Below are 23,158 nucleotides of genomic sequence, written 5' to 3' on the forward strand. Positions count from 1 at the left end.
GTGCTAAATTCAACGTGTCCTTTAGTTAATGAAAGAACTAGCACAAAGCAGGTGGTACTAGAGTACATTAGAAACTATTATTCTTTTTGAGCACAGTTTTTGTTTGTTTTGCATAGGGAGTGCACTTCCCAAACCCCTTAAGTGAAGATGAATGCTCCTTCATCGATAGTGGGAGAACAAAAGGCAGGAGAAAGCCTGGCTGTCATTATAACCAGTAGCGCTGGCTCTCATTATGTTAACAAGCGTGAAGTTGTTATTCCAGCTATTGTAGAAAACAGCAATTTGAAGAAAAAAAATAGTTACAAGTGTAAATTGACAGAAAAAAAATCATAGTTTTCTTAAATAGGAAAAAGTTTTCTGTGGAAGATTTGAAAGATTTCATCTTGCCACAGTGAATCTCCATCAAGAAAATAATTTAGATATAATGAGTGGATTCTTATAAATTACATGAGATTTTAAATTATTTCAGCAGAGCAGAGGAGAGTTTGTGCCCAGAATAACCATGCCAAATTTATAGGTGTTGTTACATTATTTGCTTTTCAATCTGTAGTTTAAAGAAAATGTTTATTTGTCAGTCAATAGCTTTTCTGCAAGATTTTAAGAAACAGAAATCATCATTAAGTTATACTTAATGTGGGAGTTGAGTTCAGTCATAAATATAAGCATGGCCTGAACCCAAACTGAAGCAATTAGCTGAGTTTAGAGTTTCATGGGCTTGTGGTTTGGCACTTGAATATTTGTTTGCTGAATTGACCGTGACAGGATAAGTACTGACTCTTCGCTGACGGTGGCAATTATTCTTAACGTGGAATATTTTTCTTTTTAAAAATGATAATTAGTGCTGTGAAGTGTAGCAGATTGACACCAATAGAGACTCTGAAGTCCTTTTCATCATCCCTACAACCCCTACCAAGAAAAAAGAAAAAAAAAAGAATGGGGAAAGTGAAGTGGTTTTAATCTATCAGATGAGATTTTTGACAGTCTGGTTATGTGCTTGGTTCTTGCACTGATGCTTTTATCAAGCTACTTGATTTCTCTGTTCCTTAGCATCCCAACATGCAAAAGGGGAACCTAATAAGGACAACTAGTAAAATCATTGTGGAAAATTAAAGGTTCACTTCTATGCTTTTTAGTTAACACCCAGTGCAACAAAAGATTATATTGTGTAATAAACACAGTAAAGGACTTTATTCAGCATAGTTGGTTTCTTACTGAAGACAAGTTTCACTGAACTCCTTGAGAGCTTTGTTGAGTAAAAGGTGAGAAGAAAGTAATGAGTAGAATAGAGTGCTGATTAGAAAAATAAATATATAGAAACCTACTCAAAAAGTTATGCCATTAATTAAGTTTATGCAAAAATTCAAACATTATCCAGATTCAGATTATAGAAGCTGAAAAATTAGTAATCATTGAATTAAACTAATTACACTGGAAAGAATTTTGAGTGCTGTGTTATACCAATAGAAGGTATTTCACCATTTCTGTTACACAAAAAATTAGACTATAAGAAGTCTAAATTAAATATTTTGATTTCTTTACCCATCAAGTTACCTCCAAAGTACACAGCTTTGTCATATAACTGTATATTACACAAACTATTCAAAAGTGATGTTGGGCTAGCCTAAAAGTTTTACAAAATTTAGAAAAATTTATCACCAATTTTTACTATCAAATAATAGAGAAGGCCACTTTTTAATTTAGCTTTCACTGAAAAGATACCATACTGGTATACTTATAAAACTGTTGTTCTGAACTGGATTATCTTCTTCTAATTTGTTGTACCAATACCTATTTTCTTGATGTTACCACTCAGAAGGAATAAATAAGCTGACCACTATTTCAAAGCTGAGCTAGAAAAATATATCACTAGTCAATATTAACTTCCTACTGATGATTTTTGGAATAACTGGCTTTGGATAACAAATCCTTCTGAATTGAAAATAGTATCTGTTTGCCATCTTTTTTTGCTTACCTCCAGGAGTAACTCTCCAGCCAGTCTTGCTTACCCCAAATACTTAGGCTATTATGCTACTGTCACTGTAAATATTATTAATAAAAGGACAAAAGTACAACTGAAGGGTCATAAATAAGGTGTATGCTTTTAGGGAAAACTCTGACACTCTGATAACTTTTAAAAGATTATTAATTCATTGTATGAAATAAATTATTAATAAAATATTTAAGATTTTTTTTACTAAAGTCACTGAATTTTTTGTGCTCTTCCTCCTTCTGTAATTTTCTTCTGAAACTTTGGGATCATACCATGTTTTGAAAGGCTTAACAGGAAGAACATTTACTAATGCTGTTTGTTTTTTGATTAAGGTCTTTCAGAGAAATAAGTGATATTTGATCTTTTATTTATAACATAAATGAAAGCTGTTTCATATGTTTGATATCAAATTTGAGGGTGTTCTCAAAGAGGCTGAAGAAATTAATGATGGGGATTTGTAGTTTCACAGTTAAGCCTAACATGATTTTTTTATTAATTGTTCATCGGTGACTTGGACGAAGGGACAGGGTGCACCCTGAGCAAGTTTGCGGACAATACCAAGCTGGGTGGAGTAGCTGACGCTCCGGAGGGCTGTGCTGCCATCCAGAGGGACCTGGACAGGCTGAAGAGTTGGGAAGAGAGGAACCTCATGAGGTTCAACAAGGACAAGTGCAGGGTCCTGCACCTGGGGAGGAATAACCCCAGGCACCAGGACAGATGAGGGGTTGACCTGCTGGAGAGACAGCTCCACGGAGAGGGACCTGGGAGTCCTGGTTGACACCAAGTTAACCATTAGTCAGCAGTGCCCTCGTGGCCAAGAAGGCCAATGGGATCCTGGCTGCATCAGGAGGAGTGTTGCCAGCAGGTCAAGGGAGGTGATTCTGCCCCTCTACTCAGCTCTGGTGAGGCCGCACCTGGAGTATTGGGGGCAGTTCAGGGCTCCCCGGGACAAGAGGGATGTGGAGCTCCTAGAGAGGGTCCAGTGCAGAGCGATGATGATGAGGAAGGGACTGGAGCATCTGTTGTATGAGGAAAGACTGAGAGAGGTGGACCTGTTTTCTCTGCAGAAGAGAAGGTTGAGAGGGGATCTGAACAACATGTATAAATACTTGAAGAGTGAATGTAGGGATGAAGGGGCCAAACTCTTCTCAGTGGTGGCCAATGATAGGACAAGGGACAGTGGATATAAGTTGATACATTGGAAGTTCCGTCTCCAGGTGAGGAGGAACTTCTTACCTGTGAGGATGACAGAGACCTGGAACAGGCTGCCCAGTGGGGTTGTGGAGTCTCCTTCTCTGGAGGTTTTCCAAACCTGTCTGTATGCCACCCTGTCCCACATACTCTAGGTGTCCCTGCTGGATCAGGGGGGTTGGGCCGGATAATCTCTAGAGGTCCCCTTCTAACCATTCTGTGATTCTATGATAACTGCATAATAAAACTAAACATGCAGACAACTATTTAAAGAATTTTAACTATAAAATTCCAAGGATTTAAAGTTCACATTAACGAGCTTTCTGAGGTACCTGTCTTCATCTCTCTGAAGCAGGTGAAAACTTACTCTTACAGGAAACAGATCAAAGGTAACTCACAATAGCCTTTACCATAGTGAGGATGAATCGCTGAGAATAAGTAGATGTGAAAAGTCTATTTATGTTCCTACGTAGAGCATTTAGAAGATATTCTGCCATGCTGAAATTATCTCCATGAAAGCCAATTAGCAGATAAATATGTTGTGACTTCAGTTCAAACATTCAAAGATAGTCTGCTTGCCAAAAGCTTTTGCACATACTAGTGGCTGCAAATAGTAGGATTTTTTTTAAAAAAAAGGCAAGCAAAAAATATTCTCTACAGCAAGAAATAATATAGCTATTAATGCAAATTAATGTGTGCAGTGTGCACTCCAAAATGCTGAAAATTAAATGAATTTTATACAACGCAGTCAATAAGAACATAAGACTGGCAGTGCTGCTATCAGACCATCTGGACCAGTGAGCTGTTTCAGACAGTGATCAGTCACAAAATCTTAGGAAGAGGCTGTCTCTGACAGCAGACCCTGGATAGTAGCAGTCCTTTGGTGCACCTTTCCCTCTGTTGCCCTCCAGGAACCTTTTGGAGCTCCCAAACCTGGAGTGGTACCTACACCTTTTTGTTTAGTAGTTTTTGAATGACCTTGCTTCCATTCCCTTTGCAACACCCAATGATAATATATTCCACAGTTTAATTGGGTATTGTAGGTGTATTTTCTATTTGTTTTGTAGTATCTCTCTGATAATTTCACTGGTTGACTCCAAGTTCTTGGGCTATGAGAAGTAGTAAGTTATTATTCCTTATTCCATCACTGTCTCTTGACTAGTGATAATTTTACAAACTGGTATAATAGCTGTCCTCTATCATCCACTTTCTGATTTGTGGACTCATTTTTTTGTATGAATCCTCCTTGTCCCCCTTTTTGTTGACCTCTCCATCTTGAAGAAGCTGTTCCATCTTACATCTTCCATAATGTAATATGAAATCACCAAAACTCTACTCAGAATTGATGATGTGGGTGAGGTATGCAGTATAGTAATGTCATCTTTTGGCTTGTTTTCTCCGTCTTACTGCTAACATTTCATTATGTTATGTTTGATATTTGAGCAGACAGTTTAAGAGAATCATCTACAGTGACTCTTCCTTGAATAACGGTCGCTCTCATATAGCTCGGTACTGGGCTTGTAAACTTGGGGAGGGACTGTTAAGCTGAACCGCTTAATATTTATCATCACTCAGTTCCATCCACTGGTGTATTGTCCTGTCAGGCAGTTTTCAGAACAACTTCTTTACATCTTCACAACTCTTCCTTTTTTTTTTTTTTTTTATCATCTCAGTTTGTACTTTTAGCAAATTCTGTTGTATCACAAGGCACATTCTTCTTTAGATACTTTAGGAGGCTACTGAACAGTGCAGGATCTGCCAAAAAAAGAGCAACAGGCATAGAGTGGTTGCCTTCCTCCTCTGTGGTGACTGATGATCTAGGTCTTGCATTTGTTTCTTCCTGACTATTGCTTGTTCCATGACTTCTAATCCCAGGTTGGCTTACTTCTTTTAAAACCTTTAGGGGAATCATACCAAGGGCCCTTGGGAAATTCAAGTTAATATGTCAAACACATCATTTTCATGATCTTATATGTTCATTAAGTCTACAAAGGAACAGTTGTAGAGTTATGAGACATTGCATCCACCAGTAAAAGCCGTTCTAAATCATTTTTGTTGATTGACATTTCTCTGCATTTTTACTGAATGTGTAAAAATGGGCATTTTTGCTCCTATCATATTGTCTGTATGGACATCATCTGTATTCATCTTTTTCCTGGGATTTTTTTTTCTGGAAGTCTTTTTAAAATTCCTAGTCACATTTGCCACGTTTTTTTCCTTTAGTGTTGAGGCTGATGTACTTGTTAAATTACACACTACCATCGACGGTTCAGCAGTTTAATATTTGACTTTCTTACAACAGCAAGTGACCACTGGGTTGACCCAGATATGTGCCATTGTTCATTTCATCAATATACTTTAAAGCCTTTTTTTTTTTTTGCTTTTGTTGTCAGCAGTAACATGTCTTTCTTCTACATTTAGATTCTGCCTCTAGAGAAGAAATAGGTCACTCACTGAGACCTTTTTTTTTTTTTTTAACTGTGGAAAAATAAGCTCTTATAGAAGGGCTTTTCTACAATTACCTGTGTAAATCCTCTACAACAAGGAGAGCTGAGCACTGTGAGGGAAGTTATTCAACAATAGGAATATATGTTTCAGATTGTAAAAATGGCATAAAATCCTATTCTTGCAGCATCTTTAATGTTTACTCTCTAATGCTTCATTTTACTGTGAACTGTGAAATGTATTTTACTGTACTTACTCACTAATAGTGATTCTGTTTTATCGACCAGACTGTTTGTTGTTTTTATTTTTAATGTATATTCCTCACAAATGATACTATATAGTTGGGAACGACATACCTGTGTTATTTTTTTGAAAGCCACCTCCATATCTGATGGTTGTTCTTGTTGCCTTACCTGAGCTTTGATGATATTTTTCTATGAAACATGCCTAAATGACAACATCTTAGTTATAAGGCTTTTGACTCCTGGACTTTAAAAGCACAGCAAAATGAAAGAAAGACATTATTTTCATCTTTTTTTTTTTTTTTTTTTTTTGCTCACAGTTTGCCAGAGGTATTAAAATTGTTATAAAAAGATTGTATTATTCTTTACTGTATAAAGTGCAGTGAAAGAGGCAGTTACTATTCTAGCTGCTGCTGCATGTTCTTTGTGTTACCTGAAGTGCTTGGTCACAAGTGGGTGTTCTGTGATGTTGAGAGCAGTGTATGACAATGATACAAAATTAATGGTTGATGTAGTAGCAATTGATATGAAAACAGTTTCAGAGACTGAAAATGTGTCATGATTCATCTTAACCAGCAGTACTCATAGCAAGATTTTATTGCTAGCTATGGCTTACCCTCATCCAGCTTAAAAGCTTCCATATTACCTAATATTTCTGTGATTCAATGATATTATTTTCTATAGTTCCTTCAGGAACAAACTTTTTTCATATCAAAAAAGTCTGTGCCCATTCTTGCCATTGCACTGTATTGCTGGCCACAAGTCTAAGCAGTGCGTAGACCACACTGCTCATTCATGTGCCTTAGAGCTGCCAAACCTTAAACAGTTTTCCCCTCCGCCCCATGCCAACGCATAGCTGGCTGTGGTGACACCAATTTGTCATGTGTTTGAAGTGTGTTGCTGCAACTATTTCATTGCCTGTGATGTTCAAACAGAGCTGATTGATAGAGAAGCTGGAGATGTGGCCGGTGGAGCCTGGCCGTAACTGTCCTTAAGAAAGGGAAAAGCTGCAACATGGTGCTGTGACCACGGAAGTTTTTCATCCTTCAGGACTCCATGTCTGTAAGGACCATGTAGTAAAATACTTTTCCCAACTGACACCTACTAGTCCAATTTCTTGAGTGTTATAAGCAGTGGAGAATGTATTGCATGGCTCCAAAATGATGTGAATGCTCATCTACAGACCCAGCCTCTGGAGGGGGAGAAAGTGGGGAGAGCGGGTGTCCTAGCAGAAAGTGGCAAGTGGTCTGCAACAGATTCTGGTGCAGGAGCGCGTTGTTCTACAACAGAGTAGAAGTGGTCTGCGCCCAGTATGTGGGGTTCTGTCTGGGTGCCTGAYGTAATGGAATGATATTTTATCTGAGACATTTTTCTAAAGTATTTTTGTTTTGCACTAGTGATATTCTTTGTAAGTATTTTAGATTTTGTCTTTGGCAGGTTTGCTCCAAAGCATATTCATGTGAATGCAAACAGTAGCACAGAGTTTCATACTGAAGTGGATGTGAGTGAAGTATCAGGAAACACCTTGTGAAGAGAAGAAGTTCATACTGGCTCTTTGGGAAACAAGGCATACAGTTTTTTGATTTTCTGTGTTTTACCCCTAAAGCAGAACAGAAAGGAAAGCTCAAACTAAGAAATTGTAGCTTCAGAGGATGCGCCTGTGGGGAAAATCAGGAAGCCCATACTTCAGTGAACTTGATTTCATCCTTATATCATTTCATTTTAAAGTGACAGGAATTGCAGAAAATAAATGAAACAAAAAAGTCTGTCAGTAATGTCTGTGAACAAACAAAAATGAAAATAGAAATGTTCAAGTATAGTAATACTGACATTAGAAGAAATGCTTTGTAAATGTTCACTTGTGTTAGTGAGCTAAATTCCCTCATTGGAAGGCCAGGTAGATGCTTCAGAAAATTGAGGGGAGTTGAAAGGAGAATTGAATGTGAAATTAAAAATATCAGGCTACTTTTTGTCACTCTGTGCTCAATTATGTGGTTACGCAGTGGGTAAATTGCATTGTGTCCTGTTTTTATTAGTACTTAAATCCACCTTAGTGAATCTTAGCTTAATTTTTTCCACTCTCTGTGGCTGCTGGTTTTAAGTATGCCAAGCAAACATGCCAAATGCATCTCCTAAGTGTGAGGTTAAGAAGATTTTATATATAGCACTGTGCAATTCTGACACCTCACTACCCATTTGTCTGCCTCATGACACCTCAAATTGCAGCAGCCTTTTTTTTTTTTTTTTGTCACCATGAAAGCTAAAGTTGCTCCTGCCCCTTTCAACCTGTTGCAGTTTGAGGTCTCAGGGGACAGGTCTTCAAAATATAATTTTATTAAAAGTGTTAACAAGAACTAACACCAGTTGCTATGTGAATCAGTTTAAATCTGGTGGGAAATAGTCACGTGAGAATTTCATGGACAATACTAATGAAGTTTTGAAGAGAAAACTGTCTGTGTATTGTTCACAGTTATATTTCACCATCTTTTTTTTCTATTTTATGATAACTTTTTCCTTTGTGTGTGTGTGTGTGTGTGTGTGTGTTGTGTGTGTGTTTTGTTTTTGTTTTCCTGATACTCAAGGAAGACATTTTTCCTTCAAGAACGAAAAAAATAAAGCCTCTCTTCTTTCAGTCTTTCATGGTGACATGACTTTTGTTCACCTACTATGAATAAAATCATTCCAAGTTTGTGTATAATGCAAGGTTGATTGTGCACCCCTGATTCATTATATGTTTTGGACACGTCTGTGAACAAAGCTGTCATCCTTTCGGGGATGTACATGACTGCTTGTAGACCTGTGACAGGTGTGTAAATGACGCCTCACATTATAGATGAGAGATCATCCCCCTTCGTGCTGAGAAATTTTCCTACTAATTTGTAGGCTTCTTGACCTGCTGAAGACATCAAAAGCCACTGTCTAGTATAATGAGAAAAATCCTACCTATTTGAGTAAGCTGCTTTGATGGTAGGTAGCCGTGTGACAGGTTTCTGACTCTTTTTTTTGGTGGGTGTCTTAGAATCAAACATGACTTTCTTTCCTTAACAGCATTTGAGTAAATAGTGCTTTTTCTTTTACTGACTTTTTGCCCTGCCTGAAATGATTCTCACTGGGTGCTGCTGCCTTTGCAAATTCCATCCTCTAGGTGGGACAAAACAGAGTATTTTATAGTGAAGAAGGCATTTAACAAGTTTTTTGTTTTATTTCCATACTTTAAATGCCACAGTCAGACCCACAGCCTACCTCTCCACATGCTGTGTGAGAGTGAGAAGCAGGTTGTATTTTATTGCTTTAACAGAAAGTTAATCCTTTGCTGCTTGTGTTCAGACTGGCAATGAAATGACAGCAAGTGAGGTGAGAGTAAGTGATGGTGTCCTAGCATTCGACACTTGAAATGAATGTGTGTCTGTGAAGTTCTGAGTCACTGATTGCCTTTCCAGGCAGCAGTGTGGTATAGCGGTGCACTTCAGTGCTATGATGGATTTTAGATTAGTCAAATACCCTGGAACAGCAAACACTTTATTGTTTGATGGAAGGAGAGGCTTTCATTTATTTGAGATTGTAGTATCAAGAAGAGGTGTGATGTTAGTGATGAAAAGCTTGATAGTTTGGGGTTTTCTTTGTCACCTGCATCATACAATGATCTTGAGGCCAGAAAATGACCCAGGCCATGTCCCTTGTTTCCCCAAAGCTGAAACCATATAGAGGAATATATTTTGATTTATTTCAAAGAAAAACAAGGAACAATTCCTCCTCTTTAGCCTTCTTCTGTGCATGTTATCATAAGAAACAACTTGTTTCACTGATATTATCATACCCTGCAATTTAAGATGAACATATAATCATCAATTCATACAACAGCTATTGCAGCAAAGAAAAAATATTCCACTTTTGCTATGAAGTTAACACAGCACTAGGTCTTAAAAGGAAATAAAATGCAAGCTCTACAGCCAAGATATATTTTTCGTTCTTAAGATTTCCTCACATTTAGAAATATTCTGACATTGTTATRTGACAATATATATTAAAAGGGGCTAATATTTAATATATCAAGATAACTCTCCTTGTTATGGCGAAGCAGATGGTAGGGCAGTATTGGCAGTTATTTCACTGAGATGTAATCAATCTATGTGTGTGTTAATCACTTCACCTGCTCAACTAAATAAAATTCAACAGCAGAATGAACCATGAAATTTTAAGCTTTCTGAGAGCCCAACAATTGTGTATGCATTAAGAATAAAAGCTGCACCAACAGCAACTATTTGAAATCATATCAAGATCATTCATGTCCTGTTGAAAGGAAGCAGGTTGATGAAGATGTATTTCTCTTTCACTTAAGCTGTTTTTTTTTCCTATTATCTGCTATAACTTAAAACTCCTCCAGTGTGCTGTTCTTTCTTAAATATTAAAGGTTAAAAACAGTGCTCTGGGTGATTTTTTGTTTGTTGACTGCGCCGTTCTACTTCTCAGCACTACCACTGCTACAAAGTGTGCCTGCAGCCTGGGTTCACATTCATATCTTCAAGCAGTCAAGAACAGGGGAAGCTGAATCTACTCTTTTCTACCTGTTAAACCTCAGTGAAATTTGTGTCAGTCAGATATTTGTGTGATATCTCTGACTGCAGCATTTATTCATAGGGGAGTGGTGACTGTGTTTTGAGTTATGTCTTTTCAGTGAGGCCATCTGGGTGTAGTTTATATTGCGTGTTCTAACAGACAGAGGCTGATGACTTGGAAATCATAGAGTTGTATGAATATCACATTTTTGTGTGTGCCTTTGTATACTTGCTGTCTAAAGAAACAATATTGTTCGTAGACTTTGAGATTTCTATTACAAATACATACACCCATTCTCTTTTTGCCTGGGAACTTTTATATTTAAAAGTATTCTTTGAGGCTTTTTTTTCTTTATCAATGTATTTCATAGAAGTTTAGAAGTTTTTGATGTTCATAATCTCTGTCTGTCCTTCTTTGAAATAGAAGGCGCTTCTTTTAGTGTTCATCCCCTAACTCCACATGCAGGAAAAGGTGAGGAATACAGAAGCTGTCTGAACTGAGTTTCCTAGACCTGCAGGCATGTATGAGTAGTCTCTTGCAGGCTGTGTTTTCCTATTCAAGCTCATGTTTTTGCACCCTAAATCCTACTTTTTTACTCCAGCTAGGCTTTGTAGAGTACTCCTTTTTCAGACTGATTTTAGAAAATTGAAATGCATATCAAAACGTTGCCTTTGTGTGTAATATGCTGGTGTACCTCTTGCTTGGATATTAGAAAACTTCTGGGAGCTGAGTTTTCTTTCTGTTCAGTTTTACAGCCAACGTGTGGAAAGCAGTGGCGTTAGTCTTTTACTAATTGATGGGATATGTGTGATAACAAGTGTCCAGTTGTTCTCCTGTTTGAGCAATACTTGCTTTTAACGTAATCTCAGTGCAAAAGCAGGGTGTTGTAGATACTTTGGTTATGCAGTTGCCCCATTGGCAGAGGGACTTGGTGGAGAGGATTTTAGACTTTCGGAATGGCTCTGTTAATCTCCTTTTTCTTGAAATCTTTTTCTTCATAAGGCAGAAAATCGTATACTTGTCAAGAATCAATATTCTGTGATTCTGTGATTCTGTGATTCTGTGATTCTGTATACTTGTGATACTACTCGCATTCTGAACTATTGTGGATCTTAAATTGTTATTAACACACTTTATTATTGCACTTACGTGTAATGCAGTGGTGCTGGAGTAAGGCGCTGGATTAATAGCCCTAAAAAAAGAAATTTAATTATCTATTAAATAAAGCAAAAAGCCACAATAGATATGACCACTTTATATGTCCCTATTCACTTATTAGGGCTGTGTATAGGGACAAATAAGTCTTGTAACCTTCAGAATTTCTCTCTTCTTTTCATTTGTTCTTCCAACAGTGGAAGCTCTACATTTGGGAACGTTGATGGCAGCACATGGTTATTTCTTTCCAATCTCAGACCATGTTCTAACACTAAAGGATGATGGAACCTTTTATCGATTCCAGGTGAGTGTTTCGTATGTGCTTCTGAGTTGTACAAATGCAGTCTTATTTAAAAGGTTTCATGTGAAAGTTCATAACAAATCATGAAATATTTTCTGTCCTATGTAACCTAATAGATGATGATGATTCCTCTTAAATTAAAAAGTGGTAGAAGGATTTTATTCAGAAAATTAAATCAATACATTGTGTTAAGAGTGTCCATTTTGATCCTTGAAAATATGCTTGATAACATAGTAATTCTAATGGTGGAAGAACGCATCATGAAATAAATTACTCTGGTATTTTCAAAGTTTAGTAGAGGAGAGGACCTTATTGACTTTGATTACTAGCACAATTTTAATTTGGAAAAGGGCAGGTATGAAAAGGAGTGTAATATATGTTCTTTCCTGCAGAAGGACTTCCTTATGCATAACAGAGTAATATTGAAGTGGTGTGTGTTCTTAAAACACGTGCAAACACGTTTCTACATCACATTGTATGTGAATGACAAAGATATGCAGGTGCTTCAGAAAAAAAAGACATAAGGAACTTTCTTTTGATATATATATGTATGTATGTATTTTATTCGTGCTCCTATCTAGTTGTATTCGGTTGTATTAGATTTCAAACCAGGGGTTTGGAGGGTGCTATTCGAACAGAATAGCAAGCCAGAAATTTGCAGACTGATTCGTCCTCTGACTTGTAACAAGTATTTGATTATGTATTCTAGGGTAGGAATTAATTTACTTGCTGTGTGTCACCATTGATAGTGGTGGTTATAATCTGTATTGCAATTAAGCAGTAGTTGTGGCAGGTATCACCAAGAGATGCTTGAAGATCTTTGCTAGATATTTCCTGTTTTGAAATCATGCTATAATGAGCATCATTATGAAACTGATTATATAGATAGCACGGTATGGGAAGCTTGCTGTCTTATTGCCAACTGTATTACATGGTCGCAGAAAAATAATCTCTGGTAGGGGAAAAACTATTATCCTCAAGATATATAAATCTAAATTTTATCTTCAAAGTTATTTAAATAAGAAACCATAGAAAATAAAAAGAATATGAAATCACCATTTTTCAAATAGAGAAAAATCCTGTGATACACTAGAGTGCAGTCATTGTGTCAAGCATTATATGATATCAGTTGCTGTAGAATACATATGTCAAAATATAATTTGAGTCATACTCTACAGATGCATGTAAGGGAAAATAAATTTCTGGCCTAAAATTTAACATGTTAGTGTGAATATGACTAAATATCTACAATTTAGTCTAGCAAGGAAGAAAAGAGTTGCTGTATGCATTTCACTATCACTACTATATTTTTGTACAGAGATCCTTGGTGGCTCATACAGTGTAAAAAAACTGCCCTTCAGCAGACAGTAAGTTACACATATATTTGATTCATATAAAGGGACGTTATCCCAGGCTTCTCCCCACATCCACAGCCTCCACTGATCCAGAAGAGACCAAAGGAAAAGTTTTCCCTCCCAGGGTGCTGCGACCTCCTCCCTAGTATTCAGGCCAGAATCTGTTTTCTTAACTGATACTTAACTTTCTTAATCGATGTAAATCGATTTACATAAGTTATGAATCTGGCACAAACTTGCCATATGCATATGAAATAAGATAATTTCCACAAGTGGTGCTAAGTGTATAGCTGCAGCAATTTGACTGTGGGCTGCTTTGTAGCACTCTTTACAGATGCTGCTTTAAAGGTGCTTACATCTGCATTGCTGTGACTATACTAACAAGGATAAACAATGCAATTTTACCTCCTGATAATGTATAGCATGAGGAAAAGAAAGAAAAAAAAATGGTTGCATACTCTGTAACTAGAGTTGTACCAGCACAACTTGTATCATTAAAAAAACACATTCCTTATCAAAATGAGGCTGGTGAAAAAAAAACATTACTGAAACTGCTAAATTGGAAACCAAAGGTAGAGTATTCAATGGAGAGAAAGGAATCATTTCCAAAAGTTTATCTGTAATTAATGCAGTTAATAATTAATAATAATTAATGCACTGTAATATTTATTCAGTTGTTCTGATGCTTCTTCAGAAATAGGACTCTTGAGCAGTTAGGCTTCACCAACTTCTATATGTTTTAATAGAAAAATAAAATACAGTGCATCTGCCAACACTGAAAAGTTTAGAAGTCACTTCCTGCAACACAGTAGCCTAACCTACAGAAACAAGGCTAGCTACAATATGTTTTCTGTGCATTTAATTTTGTAATCTGAAAGGTAACAGATTCCCTCCTGGCAGTAGAATTGCTTCTAGTTTGTTTTAAACAAGTTAGTGTTGTATAGAAGTGGATAAATTAGTGGAAATTGTATTTCATTTGCACAAATGCTCTTTTACAAGCCAAATTTATGCTTTTTCAGTTATTAATTTTGCTGTCAGGAAGGCTGAAAAACCATAATTGCATCTTCTTTTTTAGAAAATGTGGCTTTAGAAATAAAAATTTCTGATCATTATATGACCTATTCAGGTCTGACTGGTTCAGTTTATGTAATAATAATTTAGTTCAGGGGGAATTAATCTAAATTTTAACAGTCTTACTCATAGTAGTTTTTTATTAATCTCAGTGTGACAAAGCAGACAGTATTGTTATGGCGATGCTCTGCAAACCTGAACTGTCAGATTCTGAACATGTATGTAGCTTTTTCCTGGTATTTTAATCTCGGAACAAAAGCAGGAGCTGGAAAGCAGGAGCTCTCTGCTCTAACGTATCTGAAAGCAAATACATGTGAGCAGCACAATAAGTAAAGCAATGTACACCTTAGAAAGCAAATCCTCCTCAGGCCAAACATAGTTCATCCTGGTGAGAAATGCCTGACTCTCACCCTTTTTAGCTGCTAACCATCCAAAAGTGTCACCCAGAGAAAGAAATGTTGATTTCTTCTACAGATTGCACATTCATCTTAAGTGTCTCACTGTCCATAGTGAGGAGGAATGGTTTCTGATACCTTTTTTGTTTAAACAAATTCCTAAGACATCTGAGGCGTTTGCTAATCATATTCCCTTTTTTTGTTGATTAATTGGTAATTTATTGCAAAAGAAAATCAGAGTTCTTTTGTTCTTTTTAAATCAGAGTTTTGTTCTTTTTAAATTGGAAAATTGAAATAGCTGAGAAAAGAGTGAAAATGAGAATAAAGTATCTTGATGTGAAAACATGAGTTTGCTGACGATAGCAACAAAAATCTCATAGATTTTGACAAGACGAAGTGTCACCTGTGATTTCTTCTCCTATTCTACGAATGGGAATAGAAAGACACTTTCTTGAAGAACATGTCCAACCTTTCTGGTCTTGTTTTTCCCCTTGAAGTGTGTATTAAAATGCATAGCAAACAACTGTTGCAGAGACCACCGTGGCACTCCAGCTGCTGTCAACAGGCTTCCAACGCACAATGCCTCAAGAGAAGAGCTTTATTGGAGGTCATGTTTTTACAGTAAAGGAAGAAAACAGCTTATCGTCTCTACCATTTGGTAGATTTTGATTGGAGGTACAAGAATTGTGGGTTCAACATATACTGCTCAGGTTCAACGTATACTACTTATGTTTAGATTTCGCAGAGGGAAAATGAGGGAAAAAAATTTCACATAATGCATCTTACTGACTGCCCTCTCAGACACTCTTTCTCCCACTGCCTTCTGTGTTCAACCTCTTCCCAAGCTAGGAAAGAAGAGTCTCAGAGCCCAAATCCACATCTGCATACCTTGATCTTTTTTTTTTTTTTTGGCCGTTTGTAGTTCACGAGGGAGTGCTGATAGCCTCAATCATATCCCTCCTGTACAGGCCAGCTAGTGCTAGACCAGCATGCTTAACCTTTCTTTGCCAAGAGATCATTTGAGTCAACTACAACTATAGTGAATATAAAAAAAATGAACGCCTGTGAAATCTCCCATCCCTCATGCAAGGCGTTTGAGATTGTGTATAACAGTTCTTTAGCAAAGACTTGATTTCTGCAGTTCCCTGGTGGCCTTCGGAAGAAGAAGAACAATAATATGCAAGGAAAGTTTGTGACTGATTTGAATAATCCTCCCCCATCCACAGTAATTAAATTTTTAAAAATTTCAGGGAGTGGAGCAGTTTCAGGAACTGCAATCTTTTTCTTACTACTACAACAAGGTGTAGCTGAAAGATGTTTAGTGACTTCCCCCTTCAGTAATACACTTTAATGCATATAAATTAATTGTGTTTTTAGAAGCTGATGGGCCACACTGATTTTTACAAGTGGCTATTTCATTACTTCAGATATTGTTATTGATTAGCTTTATGGTAGAGTGAAAGCAGATTTATTTGTTTGCTCACCATGTATAGCAGCCACTGCTACACATATGTTTAATGCAGAATACGTATTATATTCCCAGATTTTATTTCACATTTTTTAACAGGAAGATTCAGGATTTCTGTGCTTAAATTGAACTAATAATATAAGTCTGTAAATCAAGAGAAACAGTATATATTTGCATGTGCACTATCGATGCTCTGTCTACGTTGCTGTCTTGTCTGCTGCTGACTTGTACTGTCTACTTATTCAAATTAGAGATACAATTAAACAAAGTGCCTTAAAAGTGTAGTAATAAAAACTGGCAGCATTATTTCTGCCTGGGCTGATAAACAGTACTTGACTTTCCCCAAAACGTTCTGCCACCCACCTTCCTTCCGGTTATAAGTGGGATGTCATGGCAAAGTGACAAATGTTCCCTGCTTAATACTTGTTCATGACAAACTGCTTTGCATTTCCTTCTGAGGAGAAATATTTTAAGTATAATAATTCCTCCGGATTTTCTACATTTCACAAAGAAAAAAAAATATTTTTTAAGCTTCTGTCCAGAAGTGGTGAGATAAAGGTGCAGCACCTTATACCATGCCCATACTTCTTCTGGGCAAAATCTTCACTTACCTAGGGTTTCTACGCCTGAGTATGTGAGCTGTAAGAAATAATTAAACAAAGCTCTCTCCCACAGATTGCATTAAGCTTGCAAATGTAAACCACGTTCCAGGCATAAAGAAGTGAATTTACATGGACGCTGTCCCCATATATTGCTGTGGGAGTTTTATAATGGATCAGAAGTGAGAGGCAAAACTTTCTACTTTTCACAGACTCGCTTAAGGGACCGTTTATAAATCTGGGCTGCAAAGTTACATGATTAAACAGAGGCAAATTAAACAGAGACAAAATAATACTCCAGCCTCTATTTGCAGGAAAAACATTTTTTGGGGGTCAGACATCCTGGGAGTTTCTGCTTAGCGCCTGGTGCAAGATCGGCGTTAACTTCTCTGATTACCAGGTCTGGGACAAGTGATTGAGAAGGCGCTTGAGAGGGAGGCAGCTCCGGGGAGGTGGGTTTGCACCTCGGAGCTACCCTTAGGAAACGGCATCCTGCACGGTGCTGAAGAGCCAAGTGGAAGAGRAGTCCTTGATCCGCATTCCCCGAAGCTAAATGCACCATTCCAGCAATTGCATTGCACTGTCACCCAAGTTTTGTGATCAGGTTTCTCCCTGGGCCTTAGCCAGGGGTGATATTGATGGAAATTAACATTTATTGCTAGAATTTAGCAAGGAGATCAAGTCTAAAACTTTATAACTGCTAATACCAAACAATTAAACAGGAAAGTGTGGAAAACGCCTTTGGGAAAACTGCAGTCTTCTTAGCTACAGACAGGTTTATTGCTGAGGGGTGTTTGCATAAAATGATAAGATTATAAAAAATATTTAAGCAGAGACTAATTTTAAAGCCCTTTATTTTCAGTGTCTTCATTTTTTAAGTTGGTTTTTATTTTTACTATATATATATTATATATATATATATTTTAGCCCTTTTTTTTTTTCTTCCTGCCTGTCTTTAGGAAGATTTCCCTTGTATCTCTCCCAACCATTTCCATTCTGTTTTGAAAGCAAATAGCTCTTGCCTACTCTTTGAAAACATTTTTGGTTGCATTTGCTATTTTCTTTTATCTACTGGGGTTTTGCAAAATCAAAGACTTAATAACATCTTGAGAAATCCAGGTTGTACTAACTTTCTAGCTTTCAGGAATTTGAAGATGGTCAGTGTATTCAAATTGTTTGAGCTTGAACCTAGAAAGTTTGGGTTTAGAAAGTTTCTGTAAATTGGCTGACCTGAATTTCTTAAGTCATTTTTCCCCCTTTTGAAAAAGATAGATCTTTGTCTTGCTCTACTCTTCTGGGACTCCTCTGTGCTCAGTTTTTAAAAATGTTTCAAAGGTCACTTGAGTCAATTTTTTTTTCACATATGTAACTTGCAAGTCAGATAATTTGAACTCCTTTAGGCATCCTSCAGATAATCCAGTACTTTTACTACTCCCTACCAGATTAGAGGTCAAAGACTGTTAAACACTGTAGAGAAATAGGGATAAGGGGAAAAGAGCAATAATAATAAGGGAATAATAAGGAAATTAGAGCAAATTTCTGCTCATAATATTTACACATGCATATAACTAACAGTGCTGATGAATTTTTGTTTGTTGTTTTACAAATAAAGCCACAGCTTACATCCATGGAAACAGTATAGTCTCCCAAGTATTCTGTGGCAAATTTAATCAGGCCTCCAAATTGAACTGTCTGACCCTATATAAATATTTCCCCTCCTATTTTCTTTTTTTTTTTTTCTTTTCTTCCTGTACTTTGCCCTGTTGTCTTATCTTCTAGTCAAAACTAATTTGGGGCTTGTCAAGGGAATTGATCGTGGCAGATCTGAGCACTGCTCCACTTGGAGCAGGCCGGCGGGCAGCGCTYGGGCTGCTCTGCGGCTTGAGGGAGCTGGTGCCTGCCCTGCTCAGAGCATCCCAAGGATTTTTGGATTTTTTTTTTCCCTTTTCATATATTCTGGAACCGTTTATTATTACTTTCCCTGTACTTTTCTAATTGAAACTCATGTTATATTTTAACCTCTCTGCTTTTTATCTCTGGAAGAGTGAGAGTGGGGAGAGGCTCAGACTTCGCCCTTACTAGTATACGCATTCAGTTGTACTTCTTGTATGGTTTTTTTTTTTTTTTTTTTTTTTTTGTGTGTAGTTGACTGAAGATTGCTGGTCTATTCCTATGCTATTTATACCTTAGGGGTTCTATTGCCCTGCCTGGCCATTTGTGCTTGTATTGGTCACTTTGKGTCTGGTGGTGCTGTACAGGAATTGCTAATAGGAAGAGTAATTTACTGTTGCACCATCACAGAGCCAGAAACAGCTTACAAGAAACTAGTCTCAGCCTTTGAAGTTAAACTGTGGCTTTTTTTATTCTTTAACTCATTGTTATTGCTTCATAACTAGCAAAAAGTTGCAAGATTTGAATGTTACATTTCCTATATTTTGTGTACTGTTTCAAAAGACACATGTAATATATGTAATATTTTGTAATATGTAATATTTTATTTTAGATGTATATATTCCCTGGCTTAGAAGTAGGACCGGGAAGCAAACAAACAGCAGGGAATTAGTTTCTGCTCCTATTAGAGTTGAGGGATCAAGGTTATCATAGAGTTAATTTTTTAATCCTACTTATTTAACCTGGAAGTAGTTGTGAGTGTGTCATATTTCTGTCCTCTCAAACTTTTAATCACCATTAAGATTATTTGGAGGATGGTGTACAGCAAGAGGGTTTTCCATTTTTGCAGCTGGGAGATCTTTGAGAAAAGGCAATAGGAAGCAAAGAGCAGAGAGAAGTTTGTCCTAAGGAAGCACCTGTGTTCCAGAATATAGCTCAGATGCACCAGGCTTCACATTTAATTAGGTTGAATCAGCTTCCCAAATGATGTATAATTGTGTGTATGTTTGTAYATTTCTGTATATATATAAGTATATATACATACATATATATGCATATATAAAGGTACTATGTGTATAGATACTATAATCCGTTAAATTTTTACCCCAAAATAGTTTTCATGTGAAAAAGCCAATGTTGTCATATTTTCTACATTTTGTGGAAGAGAATTATTTTAGCAATATATTTCATCTAGTTTTAATAAAAACTGTATTGAATTAATTCTTGATTTTTTTTAGTGGCTTTCCATTAATAAATCACATTTTAAATATGAAATGACAAGTGATAAAGATATTTGGAAAAAAAAAAAAGAGCTTCAGCAAATGAAAGTGAGTTTGATAACTTGGTGAAAACACAGTGGCTTTTGGTCTTTTTTACTAAATAGCTTCTAGGAAAGAGACTTAAATAGTAACATATGATGAAAACGCTGAAAAATCAAGAAGTAAATGTACCCAAAAGTCTCCTGTGTCTTTTCACCTTCTGAAACTCATTCTTCAGGTCATGTGAGAGGTTTATTGCGAGGTGTGTTGATAGGGAAGATGAAAAAAGGCAACCTCACTTCTAACCTTGTATTTTTTGTTCAGTTACCTTTAAAAATGAAAAGAATGCTTTGTTCTTCTTTTTCAGTGCCATTCTGACACTCGTGCAATAAACAAGCACACCAAAGTAATTTGCTGTTTTGATGCCTATTTCAAAACTGTCGAGTTAAAAGCATAATAGATCTACCAAAAATGTAAATTGACTTTAAAAAGCAGTATCAATCCAAGGAGTGTGTAATTCTTGCGTTGTCTAACCTGAGTTCCCTACTTTTTTGTTTTATCTATAGACACCTTATTTTTGGCCATCTAATTGTTGGGAGCCGGAAAACACAGACTATGGTCAGTGTGGACATCTTTCCTATTTCTTTTGTGAATTATGTATTATATGAATGAACACATCATTTGCAGTCTGTCTCATTTGATCATCCCGCTGTTAAAAAAACCCATCATTTATATTGTGTAATCCTTGTGCAAGAATTGCTGATACTGAACTAAATGTGCTCATCCACTTTTCAAGGTTTATTAAAGTGAAGTCTGATTTCAGGTTGAGGAGAAAAAGCAGTCTCAGAACACCCCAAAATTTACTTTTCCATTTGCACTTTCTTTTTATTTGGTTGAGTGTGGTCGATGCACGAAGTCTCAGTGAAACAAAGGTACTTTGTTGATGACTATAGAATATTCTTAGGTTTAGATGCAACATTGAACTTAATTTAGAATTCTTATCTCTGAGATACAGTGTGTGGAAAATTACTTGTTTTCTAAACTAGGGACTGCAATAGAAATATATCTTATTTATCTGCCTAGTGTTAGACATTTTATTCATAAATTACATAATGTAATTATCGATGTGCACTTACACAGTAAAATTTGGACATAATAGGTAGTGAAGTATTACAAAAATCCTTAATCTAAGCTTTCCAACAATGATTACCCAAATTAGGTTCCTCTGTACACCAAATAATAACACAATTTTTAAAGAAAATGGACGGTCTATGGACCATCTCCTAATCATTTGAATACAGTCTGTAAGCACTCAGTTCACCTGAAGAACAAATTTCAAATACATGGCTAAGAAAAACAATTCCAAACTGAGATTTTCAGCAGAACTAAGTACCTTCAATGTAGACTTTGAGAACAGTGCCAGTTTCCCCATCCTGGAGAATGTTAATGCTTACCTTTCTTAAAAAATAAAGAGATTTGAAGGTGTGCAGCAAAATGATATCAAAAGGTCCTGGAGAGCAGTTATTTGTATCACATCTAGTTGCTACTCCACCTGAGGAAAGTGATTGCTAAAGGAAAAGTGTTTGATTTACCACGTAGTATAATATTCTTTCTTTTCCGTGAAAATGTAATTTGCATTCCTCAAAGGGACACTTTGCTCCATAGTATTGTAATATGTTAAAGATCAGAAAGTAATGTATTGTGGTTTTAAGAGACACTGAACTGTTCAGCTGTAATGCCTATTATATTACTAGGGGAATTTTAGTGAGTAAATTTATATTCAAAAACACTTACTAAAATTTTGTGCTGGCTAGCAGGTCTGAACTTGAGTTCAGGTTGAGGACTAGATTTGATTAATATCCTTTGATGTAAATTGGGGGACTCTAACTTTCTAGTTACACCTAATTACTAGAGCAGGCAGTGAATTACATACATTAGCCCGTTGGTGAAGAGAAATATTATAAACTCATTAACAGTTTATAAACTTATCAACAGTTTTTGCTTGACAGGAAGTTACAAAATTAAATTTGGGGTCAGATTCTTCATCATATGAGGAAGTACCTTTGTTCAGGAGTAAACTTACAGGTTTAAGAGATTTTGAGGTTTAAATGTAAAATCATAAACGTACATGTAAAAAATTGTTCTGCCTGATAAATTTAAGTTCTTCTGTTGTATTGGATGAGGGAGGGGAACTCCCAAAGTGTAGTTTCATTGGTTCTTCGGAGTGAGTCAAGGGTCCAAGACCTTAGGAAATCTGCCTGTAACTCCCCCCAGGAACAGGAGCATTCTGTTAGGTCTACCTAAGGCAACAGTTTATCACTGGAATTGGCCAGTACTAGAGCATTCACAGAAAAGTCGATTTCTAAGACTTTTTTTTTCAACAGTGTAATTATGAGGTTAGCATCTATCTTCCCAGCTCCAGAAATTAGCATTTACCCTGTGGCCTGATTTTTTTTTTTCCACAAAGCTTTCTGTGAATTTAATGAGAAGGCAGATGATGGGAAAACTAAACACAGCTGGTAGCAAAAAGGATCATATAACTATTGTAAACAAATGGTCACCAGAAGAATAAAGAGAACAGATAATATTTGGAAATCTGAAAGTAATCTTAAGTAAGATTAAACTATTTGAGGATATTAAAGGATAAATTTAACCCCAAATCAGTTCCAAAGTGATTCTGCAGATTTTCACAGTAATTCTGCTGCTTACTAGAAAATATAAATATAATTTGTCTTGTTACAAATATGCAAATATATATACTGCTTGTAATGTATTATAGTGCTGTGCAGTGCTTCATTTCTTACAGATTATGGGTCATATCATGAAGGACCGAAAATCTCTACTTCCCAAAACGAATGAGTGTGACAGGCTATTCAGAGTCTCTTAAACAAGCAAAAAAAAAGGCTTTTCCAGTAATCTTCCTTTATTAAAGTTAGTAACAAAGCAAGCCATTTCCTTTGACATTGACCTAATAATTATAAGCTTTTGAAAAAATGCTACAATTTTTTTTTTTTGCTTTAAAAAACATTTCCAGCCATTTACCATTATTCATCCATAGCTGGGCTACTGCCTAGAATGAATAATATTGCCAGCAGAATAATTAATTAACCTTAAGATAGAAATTAAGTGAGGTTGAGATACTCCATGTGGTCATTTATTACCAGAGCTAACTCAGATAGAAATAATCTTTGCATCTTTGGAGATCCTCAAAAAATATTATTTCATTTCCTGCTCTATGTT

General features: G+C 36.4%; 1 protein-coding gene across 4 annotated transcripts in view; it reads left to right on the plus strand.

The window, feature by feature from the left end:
• Window positions 1-23,158, plus strand: part of RGS7 (regulator of G protein signaling 7) — a 119,161-nt gene that overhangs the window by 38,666 nt on the left and 57,337 nt on the right. For all 4 annotated transcript variants that reach the window (XM_026044796.1, XM_026044797.1, XM_026044794.1 and 1 more), the window contains exons 3-4: window positions 11,778-11,884; window positions 20,485-20,536. In XM_026044796.1, coding sequence (XP_025900581.1) covers window positions 11,778-11,884; window positions 20,485-20,536 — 159 coding nt within the window. The remainder of the gene's footprint in view (window positions 1-11,777; window positions 11,885-20,484; window positions 20,537-23,158) is intronic.

The sequence above is a fragment of the Nothoprocta perdicaria genome, unplaced genomic scaffold (genome assembly GCF_003342845.1).
Source record: "Nothoprocta perdicaria isolate Ctin4 unplaced genomic scaffold, notPer1 scaffold_383, whole genome shotgun sequence".
Classification (NCBI taxonomy): Eukaryota; Metazoa; Chordata; class Aves; order Tinamiformes; family Tinamidae; genus Nothoprocta; species Nothoprocta perdicaria.